The sequence below is a fragment of the Petromyzon marinus genome, chromosome 60 (assembly GCF_048934315.1).
Source record: "Petromyzon marinus isolate PM22_M1 ecotype Great Lakes invasive population chromosome 60, UKy_Petmar_22M1.pri1.0, whole genome shotgun sequence".
NCBI lineage: Eukaryota > Metazoa > Chordata > Hyperoartia > Petromyzontiformes > Petromyzontidae > Petromyzon > Petromyzon marinus.
Window position 1 is genome coordinate 5,909,509 of NC_133726.1, and position 13,673 is coordinate 5,923,181.

At 55.1% G+C, this 13,673-nt stretch overlaps 1 protein-coding gene across 7 annotated transcripts in view; it reads left to right on the top strand.

Moving 5' to 3' along the window:
* Window positions 1-13,673, top strand: part of LOC116955548 (phosphatidylinositol-binding clathrin assembly protein) — a 77,851-nt gene that overhangs the window by 52,884 nt on the left and 11,294 nt on the right. For 6 of the 7 annotated variants that reach the window (XM_076053297.1, XM_032976687.2, XM_076053298.1 and 3 more), the window contains 5 exons: window positions 887-914; window positions 2,419-2,533; window positions 4,169-4,192; window positions 6,462-6,521; window positions 9,589-9,699. In XM_076053297.1, the coding sequence (XP_075909412.1) occupies window positions 887-914; window positions 2,419-2,533; window positions 4,169-4,192; window positions 6,462-6,521; window positions 9,589-9,699 (338 nt within the window). The remainder of the gene's footprint in view (window positions 1-886; window positions 915-2,418; window positions 2,534-4,168; window positions 4,193-6,461; window positions 6,522-9,588; window positions 9,700-13,673) is intronic. The other variant, XM_076053300.1, reaches the window with a different exon arrangement.

Sequence of the window (13,673 nt, forward strand, 5' to 3'; positions counted from 1 at the left end):
GGTCGGTTCGATTTGCTCTTATCCGATAACGCGCGCCAGAGCCTCCGACCACCCTGCGGTACAAATGGGTACGATCACGTTTAGTCGATCGGCAGGTCGCGTGTGATGGGGTGGCGTGTGGGCACGCCACCGCCTCTTCCAAGCTGCCTGGCTAGCGTAGAAGAGTCGGGCAAATATCCTCTAGGGGTGCTCTCTAGAGCAGATGGAGGGGAGGCCCTTCTGCTAGCAGTGGCGTGAGAGAGATAATACAGAGCTACATTTTTACTTGAGCTTAAGTATATTTAGTTTTAGTGATTTGCTTTCCTTTCCTATACGTTGCACTCCCATCGTTTTTTTGTATTGTGGTAACTTTTCGACCCGCAATCTGCTGGACATTACGTGAAAAAGAGCTTAATTGATCATCCGATTTCTGCGGGATGAATAAAGCTTCCGATTTACGGTGAAAGGATGCAGTGTGCGCCAGGTCAATCGCGTGGCGATCGTCACGAGCAGTCGTCACCGGCAGTGGGTTGCAGCACCTCCTCACTCGGCTGTGACGAAACGTGGTTACCAAACTCCGGACCGGTGTCGAGCGGCGGTGCGGTGGTTAGTCCGCGACGCTGCTGTGAACTCCGTGATCCGAGGTCAATCCTAGGCCACGGCTAACATCAGTGACGAGTGATATCTGACTGGCACTGGACAAAAACCCCCTTTCGCCAGCACATGTGAAACGGCACGGTGAAGTACGGTCTAACTACACCAAAGGTTGGCACAACATGCAGTGGTGGCCTTCATTCAGCAGTATTTTTATAATATTTTACATTAGAAATGTTGTCCTGTGATAAGATGAAGATCCTACCTTGTTTGCTCACACAATTAACATTGTGTGTGTGTGTGTGCTCCACAGACTTAGCCATGAACCCTGCAGGGAAAAAGTGAGTTTTTTGACAGCACACTTGTGCACAACGTGTACATCTCAAGCAAACCGTCCCCGTGTGGTCCGTGTGTTCGTCTTGGCAGCGTGCTTTGATGCGTGCGTGTTGCGAGCACCACCCGTTATGGAGGCTTGCACGCGCTCTGCCTCATTACTCGCATGTCATGTGGGCTGCATAGTGCGGTCACCTGGCCATGTGCGGTGTAACAGACGAGGACGGGTGGCCCGGATAGAACAAGGAAAACACAGATAACTCAACACGTACATAATTTAGGCATGCTTTATTTTTTACCTTTATGTGTAACCCAGGTGAGAACCCAAGAGACCAGAGTGAGTCTCATTTACAAGTGACCTGGGGCATTATTAGTCTACCAGTAGAGGTGGGGTGGGTCGAGTGGGGTGGGGGGGCAATGATTGCTCCTATATACAGGGTGCTTAAAAAATGTTTTAACACTTATATGGGACTATCGTTTTACGTGGAAAAAGAGCGGATAATGTACGGTCTAACAACACCAAAGGTTGGCACAACATGATAACAAATGTATGTTGATAGCTTCAAAAGGTCAAAGCATCTCCTCTTGTTCGCCATCATTGTCAACGCATGCCTGGAACCTTCTCCAGGTGGTCTCCAGAACCCGGAGGCAGCAGAACATTTCTTGTGGTATTGTTGCAAATTCTCGCAAGTGTTAACATTGTTTTGAAGCACCCTGTATCAGAGCAAGCGAGTAATTTTGCTATGTCATTTCCAAATTTTGACTCCGGCAGCGGCTTCACGATGGCTCGCTCTTGCTCATTACGTCCGGGACGTAACCATAATAACAATAACCAGGGAGGCCACTAGATTCGAACCCGTGTGAAACCCTACAGCAAGTGGCGAAATGCGCCGCCGCTGGGCCCGCGAATTGTTGCAAATTCTCGTAAGTGTTAACATTGTTTTGAAGCACCCTGTATCAGAGCAAGCGAGTAATTTTTCCATGTCATTTCCAAATTTTGACTCCGACGGCGGCTTCACGATGGCTCACTCTTGCTCATTACGTCCGGGACGTAACCATAATAACAATAACCAGGGAGGCCACTAGATTCGAACCCGTGTGAACCCCTACAGCAAGTGGCGAGATGCGCCGCCGCTGGGCCCGCGTCACCGCCCCGCGATGGTGTGGAGAGCGGGTGCGAAGGTCTCGACCGCGTCCCTCCGGTTTTACCCTTCAAGCAGTCGGTTTGCCTTGCCGGCGTTTTTGCGGTCGCGTCCGTGCCGATTCACGGGAACCCCCGGCGAGGCGAGGAGCAGATCAGGATGAGAAAGCAAGCGCGGGCGTGGAGATATTTTTTATTTTTTTTCATCGCCAAGCAAAGTTAATCTGCCCCAAAGTTTTACCGAGGGTTAATTGTGCCGGGCGAACGTCTGCCGTGGGATATACTCCCAGGGCCACGCTTTGTTCCCCCCTCGGTAGCGATATCCGCACCGCCTCGTGTAGTGTTGATCGTTGCTCTCTCCGTCTCCGCAGGGAGCACCAGTGGACCCCCGCGGGTGAGAAGAAGCTCACGGGCGGACACAACTGGCAGCCGCGCATGACGGCCCCCGCCACCTGGGCCCAGTCTGTGCCTGCTGCCCCCTCACAGGTACGACTCCCACCGTTCCATCCGTTCCCTCCATCCATTCCCTCCGTTCCCTCCCTCCATTCCCTCCCCTCCCTTCCTTCCATCCATTCCCTCCCTACCGCCATTCCTCCCTCCCCTCCGTCCTTCCCTCCCATCGGCAGGTCGGTACGATAATGTTTTCGTTTTACATTCCAAATGAGGTTGAAAGCATTCATGCGTTAGTTGCGTCCGTCTACAAAGCGGAGACACGACAACTCTCCTAAAGACGGTCCAAGTAACAATGTTTGAGTGTAAATTCGCGTGCTCTATTCGGGGCTCTCCTTCTAGAACCTGACCGAAATTGTTCCTAAGGGTTCGTGCCAATAAACTTCGTGACGTAAATCCTGCGCTGAAAGTATTTGCGTTTGCTGGCCGAAGTGCGCCCACACCTCTCCCTCCCTGTGATGCCACCGCGCGTGCCGCCACCGCCATCCGCTTGTGCATTACTATCGCTCGTCAAAGCGCCTCCATTACAGATTTCACGCGCGTGCGTGGGCCTTGCCTCCTCGTGTTTCTGCCGCTTGAACCACTCGCGTATTACGGGGAGAGAGGAGGAAGGAAGGGAAAAGAAAAAACGGCGTGGCACCCAAACCGCAGCGCCGTCCCGACCCGCCGCGCGAGCGACGTTAAACGAACGGTTTTGCCATTGCCGCGCGTCACCGCAAGCGGGCCGATGCGCGGTAATTATCCCGTGCCAGACACACCGGCCTGGGCCGCAGAGTGGCAAGCGATCGATGTGCGGCGCAGATGGAGAGTAAATGATTTTTTGTTTTGTACTTACTGTGCTGGCGCTGCCCACCGTCGACGCCTCTCCCGCGCCGCTAGAGCGGTGCATGGGAGTGGCGATCGATTGTTAACGTCCGCATCCCTGGGGACGGAGGTCGAGGCGGTTGTGAGGAGAGAGCTGTGAGCTGCTCCCAGCGATAACCGTGGGGTGGGTTGGGGGGGGGACTGCACGGTCGCTCTGAACAAGACTGGGGGCGGCACTCATCGCCGGTTCACCTCCCCCGAGCCAGTGGTGGAAATTCCACATTCTCTAAAGTACCTATTTTTATTTTACCAGGTGTAAGGCCCCACTGAGCTACATAGCTCTTTTTCAGAAGCGACCTGTGGCGTCACATATGACTCAACGAAGCGGCGTATCGCGTGGCGATGTACAGCAGCCAAACAGCTCTGAAATGCGTGATGATGTGGATTGCAAATGGTGGGAGCGGATTAACCGGAGGACCTGGAGAAAAATCCACGCCACCACGGGTGGAGAGACACCGCACAAACTCCAAACATGCAGCAGGCATCGGGGTTAATCTGGCCAGGGGCAATTCGGCAACATGTCAGACTGCCACGGAGTGTCGTCGGAGCCATTGCCCGCAACGTGCAAGCAAACTCTTCTTAACTCTCTTTCCAACCAAGCGTACGTACGTACAGGCACACGCGTACGTACGTACGTACGCTGCCAGGACCCGTTGTTGCACACAAGCGGTGCGCGACCTCTGGCAGACCTCGAAAGCCGGCGGGGGTGGGGGGCGGGCTGGCCGGGGCCAGCGCGACTTGCCTGGTGCTTATGGCTAACACTGCACTGTTGTGGGTTGTTGTCCCTACTCTGTGTTCCCCTTGCAGAACGGATGGGGCGTCGCGCCGTATGTAAGTGTGACCTTACCCCGCTTGCCGCCAACCCTCGCCGATCGCCCCGGGCACCGCCCCTCCCCCGCCGCTATGATCCTGCCGCGTTGTCTCGAAGCGAATCGCCTGATCACCTGAACTAACCACGGGCGGAGGGCGAACCCAATAGGAGGGGAGGGTCGCGGACGTCCGGCGATGGCACTGGCGACGGACGACGCCTGTGGCACCGATCGCCCCCCAATCGACCCCCCGCCCCCCCCCCCCCCCCCCGATCGCTGCCGCCCGGTTTTCAAGGATAACTCAAGGGACAGCCATTGTCTTGTTGATACGTTACCTAGGTTACATGTCTGAAGACTTGATTTCAGGGGGGTCCTCCTGCATCGAGAGTGTTTTGCCGATTCCGTGAATGTATGTCGTTGGGCTTGTTGGGAGGAGAAAACACAACTAGTTCAGGAGCAATGTGTGTAGACACCTGGGTACAATGCAATTGATGGGATGGGAGAGGTAGGAGAGTACGTGGAGGGGCGTAGTGAGATGAGAGGGGAGAGGTAGGAGAGTACGTGGAGGGGAGTGGAGTGAGATGAGAGGGGAGAGGTAGGAGAGTGCGTGGAGGGGAGTGGAGTGAGATGAGAAGGGAGGGGTAGGAGGGGAGTAGAGTGAGACGAGAGAGGAGAAGTGGGCATGGGGAGTCCTTGGAGGATCTTGATGGCGGTGAGCAGGATCTTGGAATTTCTGGCCACCCCATGACTCACGGCGTAGTTGTGTAACTACGAGCTGTTGGTGTTGTTGGGCTGCGTCCGCCTTTGAGATGCATTTTCGCGTTTGTGCGTAGATCTCTCTCCTCTTGTTGTTTCCCTTTTCAAGTAGTGGCAGTGAATCTCTTGAGCCGTACAGTGGCCGATTGAACCTCCACTGTGTTCAAACCCCATTGTGGCTGCGGCAAAATTGTTATCGTGCCTCCATTGAGTGCAGTTCCAATTCACCCACAGTGTGTGGCAGAGCCCGTTAAACCCACAAAGTCTTGGGCAGTCGGTTGGGGCAGTGTGGATTGGGCATCGTTACGTCAATGTTGCCACGCGCCTGGGATCCGTGTTCGCTATTTGCTCGTTAATAAGTGTGGCACAGGAGTTCTAACGACAGGAAGGGGGAGTGCGTTGAGTGCTTGTAAGTTGATCGGCGTTAGTGGTGTCTCAGGTCCCTTAGGCAGGCAGCAGTGATGCATCCAGGGACGTCTAAGTGGAGTGTGGAGGGGGGTGGGGGGGGGGTGTCTTCCACGAAGTGGTTGCGTAGCTGTGTGAGGGAGTGGCGGCAGTGTCGGTGTTACATTTAGTGGTGGAGGGGCGGCGGGTGGTGCTCTCGGGCACCGGCCAATCGGTGTGCAGTGCTGCGCGTACCCCTAATCCTAACCCCCGCCGGGCGCTGCAGGACACGCTGGCGCGCCAGAGCGGCGCGCACGGTCTGAGCGCGGCCCCCTCTGGCCGTCGTGATTTTCCCGGTGATGGCGGTGGCTGCGGTGTTTGACGCTGTCGGCAGCTGGCGTTGTTCCCCCCCGTGCACGGCTGCACCTTGCGCTGCTTCTCTCCCCCGTGGTTCAGAATCAGACTCTTTATTTAGACTGGAGGATGATGATGCCTCCGTCAACCCCCCCCCACCCACCAGCTTCGTGTGATTTAAATGTCTCCATTTCTTTCATGTTCCTCTCTACCGCTGCCCTCCCCCTTAATCAAGATGGGGGTGTGCGTGGGTGGGTCTCCTGTGATTCTACTAATTCCGAGTGCCGCCGCTGTTGCCGGCCTAAAGTCCGCGGCTCTCGCGTTGCCGTGAAGCCAGATACACCAACCCCCCTCCTCCTCCCGCGCGTTTTTCGAGTCTTACCCCCCCCCCCCCCCCCCCGGCACGTGCCGCAAAACGTCGGGGACAACGTGCCGGACAACACGCCGGGCCACCCGCAAACGCCTCGCAGAGCTACAACTCTGAAAACCTTTTGCTCGGCATTATTCGCCCACGTCGTCTTGTCTGTTTACGTATTGATTTTTTTCCCCAGCTCCAATCAGCTTTCTGCTGCGTTCCGGCTATTTTTTTTACGCTTCTGAATTTGCGGGGTTATCCTTGCCTCTTGCGAGACTGTGAGTCAGAGGCGGCCTAGCGGAGAGAGAGGGGTGGGCCGGCGGGCAAGGCAGCTCTCTCCGTCCCATCTGCCCCCCTCCTGCTCTGCTCCTCATCTCATTGCCCGCCGTCTCCTTCCTCCCTTTGGGTGATGGTGGTTGTGTTGTTGTCGTTGGCGTTGCAGGGCGCCGCGACGATGGCGTACCCGACGGCGGTGAGCCAGCCGCTGCCCACGTACGGAATGGTGAGCGGCGCACGTATTTACGTGACACCCGCGTCACCCACGCGCCACCCACGCTCCACCCACTCCACCCGGGGGGGGCCATTTGTGAGCCACGCGTGACGACAATGATGAAGGCGGTGTGGCGGTGACGCGTCCACGCGAGATGCGGAGCTGTGCGCTGGAAACGTTCACCTTCGGATTTTCATTTGGAAGTGGTCGGCCACATGGCTCAGCGGTAGAAGCGAGAGGCTCGTAACTGAAAAGTTGCGAGTTCAAATCCAGGTTTGGGTGGGGGGGGTTGACTCAACCCATCATCATCATCATCCCTCCTGAGTCAATAAAATTAGTACCACACTTTGTGGAGGGGAGAAGTTGGCAGAAATCGACTCGACCTAGAGATGCACTCGACCTAGAGACGCACTCGACCTAGATATGCACTCGACCTAGAGATGCACTCGACCTAGAGATGCACTCGACCTAGATATGCACGTAGGAACGTTGGAAATCCACCACTGCTGTAAACTGGTGATGAGCAACCAATGCCCCAGTAGTCATTTGAGCAGAAAATCATTTGGAGTTGTATTTTTTAAAATTTCTTTTTAGTCTGCTTTAAAACCACTGAAAGCTTGGTTAAAAGATGTCTTGTTTATCTTTATCTCGGTGGGGCGCGCGGGTAACGATGCACCCGCGTAACGATGCGCGCGCGTACGAAAGTCGATTGTTTTAAGATGCAGCCAACCCCCACGAGAATGTGGTAACGTTCCGGGCCGTTTGGTCGCGTGCCTATTAGTGCACCAGCTGTGATGGAGACCGGCTAAGGTCAAAGCACAGCGATGAGGGCACGGCCGCTCAAAGCGCGGTGGGGGACAGAAGCAAAGTTTTCATTCAGAGTTTACAACGAAATCACCTTGAAACTTTGCCCCATCTCTTCAGCCAAGCTTAAGATTTTTCCGCTGGTGGTGCTTGAATGGGCCCACCGCCAAGCCTGCAAACGGGTGTTTGTTTTTCAGCTGCTGCTCGCCCAACGGCGTTGGTCATCAGAGGGCAGCGCAACAAAATGCGTCGTCATACTACGAGGGCGACTTTGCCGCTTGGTTTAATCCGAACGAGTAATTTGGGGGTGCGCGTTTGCGATGATATGGAATCACATTGCAAAAGATCTTTGGCAAAAGGCGCTTATTTCATGGTTATCACGTCCGTAGTCATTAACACATCCGTAGTGGGGGGGGGGGGGTGGGTGGCTGGGGGGGGTCTGGGGGGGTGGTGGTGAATCTGGAAAAGGCCCCCTTTGTGTAAATCTACTGCTGGACGAGGGCCTCCGTGCACCTGTGCTGCAGGTCTGGGCGGTTATTGGTCTGTGCTGCCCGCGTTAACCCCCGCGAGCCCAGTGGCAGCGCCGTTTGAGCGCGTGGATCGCCCCCGCCACCCGAAGCGCTGTCGTCCCCCGCTCGGGGGGGGGGGGGGGTGGGGGGCCTTGCTTGGCCTTACGGCCGCGGCGCTTTCCGGCTCATCCGCGTGTACGGCCGTAAGCTTGTGTACGTTTCTTGTGCAGATCCTATCAAAAATCCCACACGCAAACAAATTCTCGGAAATCCCCCCCCCCCTCCCCGCCGGCTTTCCGTGTTGGCCGCCGCCGCCGCCCTTGTTTGTAGTGACAACAACAACGTCGTTGTGTAACGTCGGCTCTTGTATCGCGGGTCGTCGTTTGCGGGACAGTTCTGTGTTTTAGCTGCTGTTGTGTTTGGGGCCCCCCGCTCGGTGGCGAGTGACGTGCGGGTCGAGTGGCGGGCTGCTCGAGTGTGGAAGCGCGCCTCCCGGTCTCCGGGGCGATCGATTTTTAAGTGGCCGGGTGGTTTTGAGCAAACGCCGCGGTCGCCGGCGCCGCCGTATTGCTAAACAAACGCCCCGCGCGCGGTCGTCGGGGCGAGTCGAGCCGAGCGAGGGCGGCGCTCTGTGTCCCGTCAGTCCCAGCTGCCTGCCTGCCTCCCTCCTCCCCCCCCCCGGACCCCCTTGGAGGGTTGAGAGGGTTGGGAATCCTGGCAATGGCCGCCACTTGTGTGGGCACTCGAACCATGCGTCACAAACATCGGGCGGTGTCGCCTGCACCTGCCCAGCAGTAGCAGCAGCAGCAGCGTTCACACGAATGACTGCGTTCAGAGAGCAAGGGGCTGTTCCGACCCTCGCGACCGCCACGCCCGCCTATGATTTAGCGATTTTCCCACTCCGCCATTCGTGTGCGAATTGATCGGGGGCGCTGCCACAGCGCCCGGCGCAGCGGTTCCGATTCAATCTCCCGTTCTCGGTCCGCGTGGCAGACACGCTCACCGGATTCCTCCGGCATAAATAAATATTCTGATACTGATCATTGACCATGCCCACTCCTCTGCCGGCCTGCCCACCCCTTTGCCGGCAGTCGTGAGTTGAACGCGAGGCCGATACGTTTTAAGCCGGCAGCGGTGGTGTCTCGCGCATTTGAATCCAGCGCTGTGTGGAGGTGCGAGAGGGGTTGGTGGGTCGCACAGATGTTGTGTAAATTCCGTCCCGTGGGCATCGAGGAGCCAGCCGTAACCTGGCTTGCCAGGATAAGGCCACCTGTTCGATCTCCATGGGATAGAGCGTTTCCCCCTCGCACGCGTGGGTTTATCTCTGGTTGCTCCGTTTTCCTCCCACGTGTGTAAGCACCCGTTCATTGTCTGAAAACATCATAAGAGATAGGGGGATCGCAGATGTCGGAATAAAAATGTCTGACTGATGCTGATATTGGTAGTAAGCGTGGCGATTTCTCGCGATCGAAGCTCTGATGATGATGTCACGACGATGGTGAAAACGCCATGGGCGGTGGGCAACGATGATGACTTGTAATCGTGGTGCAGCCGAAGAGAGGGAACCCACCGTGGTTGTTGGAGCGACGGAATCATCGCGTGGCTGTGGTGGGGGGGGATGGTGGCTTGCGTCGGGGAGAGGCCTTAATCCAGCAACGAAGCGATCGCGGCTGTTGATAGCGATGATAGTGTGGCGATGACGACGACGACGACGACGTTAACGGTGGTGGTGGTGGTTGGTGGTGGTGGTGATGCGGCTCCTGCAGATGGGTGTGCCGATGGTGGGAGTGCCGGTCATGGGCCAGCAGCCCATGTTGTTCGCTCAGCCCGGAGTCCGGCCGACCAACCCCTTCGGGCCCGTGCCTGGGACGCAACAGGTAAAAGGCGTCGCCCGCCCGTGCACTCACTTGGAGCTGGGTACCTAACAATTATTTGACTCCATTCGATTACTCCTCCGAATTTGTCGGTTCAATTAAACAACGAATCGGGCTACGCGATTGTAGTTTGTGGTGGGCGGGGGGGGAGGGGGGGAGGAGATGAGGGGGTTTGGGGGGGGGGTCTCTCGCCCCCTGTTGCCACGTGTGCACCACTCTCGGATTACTGGACATCTGTGAAAAAGGGCTTCTTGTAGCTCATCGGATTCCTCCAGTATAAATCAAGATTCTGATTGCGAGTGGTCCCCGAAAACCAATGCACGAATTCTGTGCTTTGGGTCCGCCCGCGATGTGAACGTACGTGCGAAACGTATGTTGAACTTCTTTCGCGCCGTACGTAGCCGCCAACTGTGCGAATGGGAGGTGTGGGGGCGATGAGCATAAACGTGGGAGCGTAGCAGAGTAGTACAACAATTAAGTTTCGCTGGCATTGACCTTGACTGCCCCACAATGTAGCACCACGGCAGCCCACCACTCCTGTGTTCACAGTGGTAATTCACACGAGCACTGACCAGCTCAACCCCTGTTTACTTGTGTGTATGTATATTGAAGTTCTTTTGCACCGTACTTAGCCAACAGTGCTAATCGGAGGTTTTGGGGGGAGACGAACAGTAAACTAAACGCACAAAAAGCAGTTGTACAGAAATGAGTTTGTCAATCTAGATTTAAAAGTGCGTAGCTCCCAGTGGCTTCCTAAGGAAGAGCGTTCCAGACGGCCGCAGAAGCGCACCTTAAAGCGCCGCGCGATGATGATGCCGTGACCACCGTCTTTGTTCAATGGTCGGCCAAAATTTGATCTTTAAGTCTGTGGTCTGGCCCCAGCGTCAGTGCTCCACTCGCAAGGGCACACACCCACAGGGTGCGGCCATAAAGAAAGATGCACCCCCGAAAATGTTGAAATAGCTCTCACCTTTGTGAGGACTTTGTCCGCCCCAGGATCAGAATCAGAATCTTTATTTATCCCGGAGAAATCCGACGGGCTTCTTTTTCGCATTGTAATGTCCAGCAGGGAAGGGTCAGAAAGTTACAACAACAAACAATACGCAAAGAAGGATCAGAGTGCAAAGCATGGGGGAAAAAGGTAAGCTCATCACTAAAAATAAATACACCTAAACCTAACTTCTGATTTTGCCAGGGTAAAAGCCACCAAGCTATTTAGCTCCCTTTCAGAAGCGACCTGGCCACAAATGACAGCTCAACGAAGTGGCGCATTTGAAGCTTTCTCGATGAAAAAAAAAGCAAGAATCTCACCAGTAAATATTATATTAAAAGTCATCTCCGCGCGCGATGTCAATCTTTTCCCCCATGGTGCCAACAACAAACGAGAACTATTCCGCAATCCGACTCCAGCGGGTTGTTGGCATTCCGCGTGCGCTGGCAGTGGCAACTGGTCGTCGCCGAGTGGTACACGACATCATCCGTAACGCGGCGATGGATGCGGCGGGACCGGCTTGCCCGACTCTGGCAGCGTTGGTCGCATGAACGGGCGAAGACCACGCACCGGAATATTGCTGCGGCTTACAGCTCGCCGTGCGGAGCGGTGGCGGGGGGGGGGGTCTGCGTCTCGAAACGTCGTGGCGTCACCTTGTGAGCGGAGGTTTTTCACGCTCGCGGAACGTTTGAATCCCCATGGAATCGTTGGCACGCGTCGTAATCTGCACGGTCAGCGCAGTTTGATTTTTGGCTTGCGCCGCTGGCTATAGACTCGAAACTTTTCATTTTGCCAGGGAAAAGGGCCACTGAGCTGCATAGCTGTTTTTTTGAGGAGCGACCTGGCGATCACAAACGACCGCGCAACAAAGTTGCTTATCACGTCGAAATGTATTTGCAGCCAAATACCCTGAAGGCGTGTTGGTTCTAAATGTGGAGGGAAAAACAGGAGGACCCGGTGGAAAATCCACGCGACCACGGGGAGAGAGACACACAAACTCCAAATATACAGGCGCCGGGATCGAACCCGCGTCCTCCTGCGTGCCAGGCGTAGGTAGCTAACATCTCCTAGCCACCGTGATGATGATGATGAGAGCGAGACGCAAACTCGAAAGATACAGCAGGCGTCCGAGTCGGGATTGAACCCGCGACTTCCTGCGTACCAGGCGAGGTAGCTAACATCTCCAAGCCACCGTGATGATGATGGGAGAGACGCAAGCTCCAAATATACAGCAGGCGTCCGAGTCGGGATTGAACCCGCGACTTCCTGCGTACCAGGCGAGGTAGCTAACATCTCCAAGCCACTGTGATGATGATGAGAGAGACGCAAACTCCAAATATACAGCAGGCGTCCGAGTCGGGATTGAACCCGAGACTTCCTGCGTACCAGACGAGTTAGCTAACATCTCCAAGCCACCGTGATGATGATGGAGAGACGCAAGCTCCAAATATACAGCAGGCGTCAGGGTCGGGATTGAACCCGTGACTTCGTGCGTACCAGACGAGTTAGCTAACATCTCCAAGCCACCGTGATGATGATGAGAGAGACGCAAACTCCAAATATACAGCAGGCGTTAGGGTCGGGATTGAACCCGTGACTTCGTGCGTACCAGGCGTGGTAGTTAACATCTCCTAGCCACCGTGATGATGAGAGAGAGAGAGAGACGCAAGCTCCAAATATACAGCAGGCGTCCGAGTCGGGATTGAACCCGAGACTTCCTGCGTACCAGACGAGTTAGCTAACATCTCCAAGCCACCGTGATGATGATGGAGAGACGCAAGCTCCAAATATACAGCAGGCGTCAGGGTCGGGATTGAACCCGCGACTTCGTGAGTACCAGGCGAGGTAGTAAACATCTCCTAGCCACCGTGATGATGAGAGAGAGAGAGAGACGCAAACTCCAAATATACAGCAGGCGTCAGGGTCGGGATTGAACCCGTGCCTTCCTGCGTACCAGGCGTGGTAGCTAACATCTCCTAGCCACCGTGATGATGAGAGAGAGAGAGACGCAAGCTCCAAATATACAGCAGGCGTCCGAGTCGGGATTGAACCCGAGACTCCCTGCGTACCAGACGAGTTAGCTAACATCTCCAAGCCACCGTGATGATGATGGAGAGACGCAAGCTCCAAATATACAGCAGGCGTCAGGGTCGGGATTGAACCCGCGACTTCGTGGGTACCAGGCGAGGTAGTAAACATCTCCTAGCCACCGTGATGATGAGAGAGAGAGAGAGACGCAAACTCCAAATATACAGCAGGCGTCAGGGTCGGGATTGAACCCGTGCCTTCCTGCGTACCAGGCGTGGTAGCTAACATCTCCTAGCCACCGTGATGATGATGGAGAGACGCAAGCTCCAAATATACAGCAGGCGTCAGGGTCGGGATTGAACCCGTGCCTTCCTGCGTACCAGGCGTGGTAGCTAACATCTCCTAGCTTCCGCAGCTCACTCGAGCTGCACGCATACCGAGTCTCCAGTTTGTGGCTATTTGTTCAAATAAATGCAATCTTTTTTTTAATTAAAGGTGGGGGAGATGTTTTCCTCGATTACAAAAAAATATACGCCCTGAAAGAAAGCTGTCTTAATTCACACACCTTGGCATTTCACAACCAATATCCATAAATAAGGGGGGGGATGTTTTTTTTTTTCGGTTGGGCAAATATTTACAACTCAGAATAATAATTTGATACGTATATAGGACGTGGCAACACATTTGTTCACCAACATTTCCACCCACTTGCACTGCGCTTTCCACGGATGAAAGAATAATATATTTTACATGCGGTCATGGAGGAGGAGGAGCTTGAAAATGTTTTTGTTATTTAAGTGGATCAATTTTTGCTGCTTGTTATTGGGAACCGCCATTTGTCCGTCTGGGTCTTTGTACCGCGTGCGTGTCCGTGCGTGCACGCGTTTACAGGGTTGCTTGCGAAAAATTAGTCTCGCTGGAACTGCCCTCACTACATCTCGCTCTCTCTGTCTCTCCC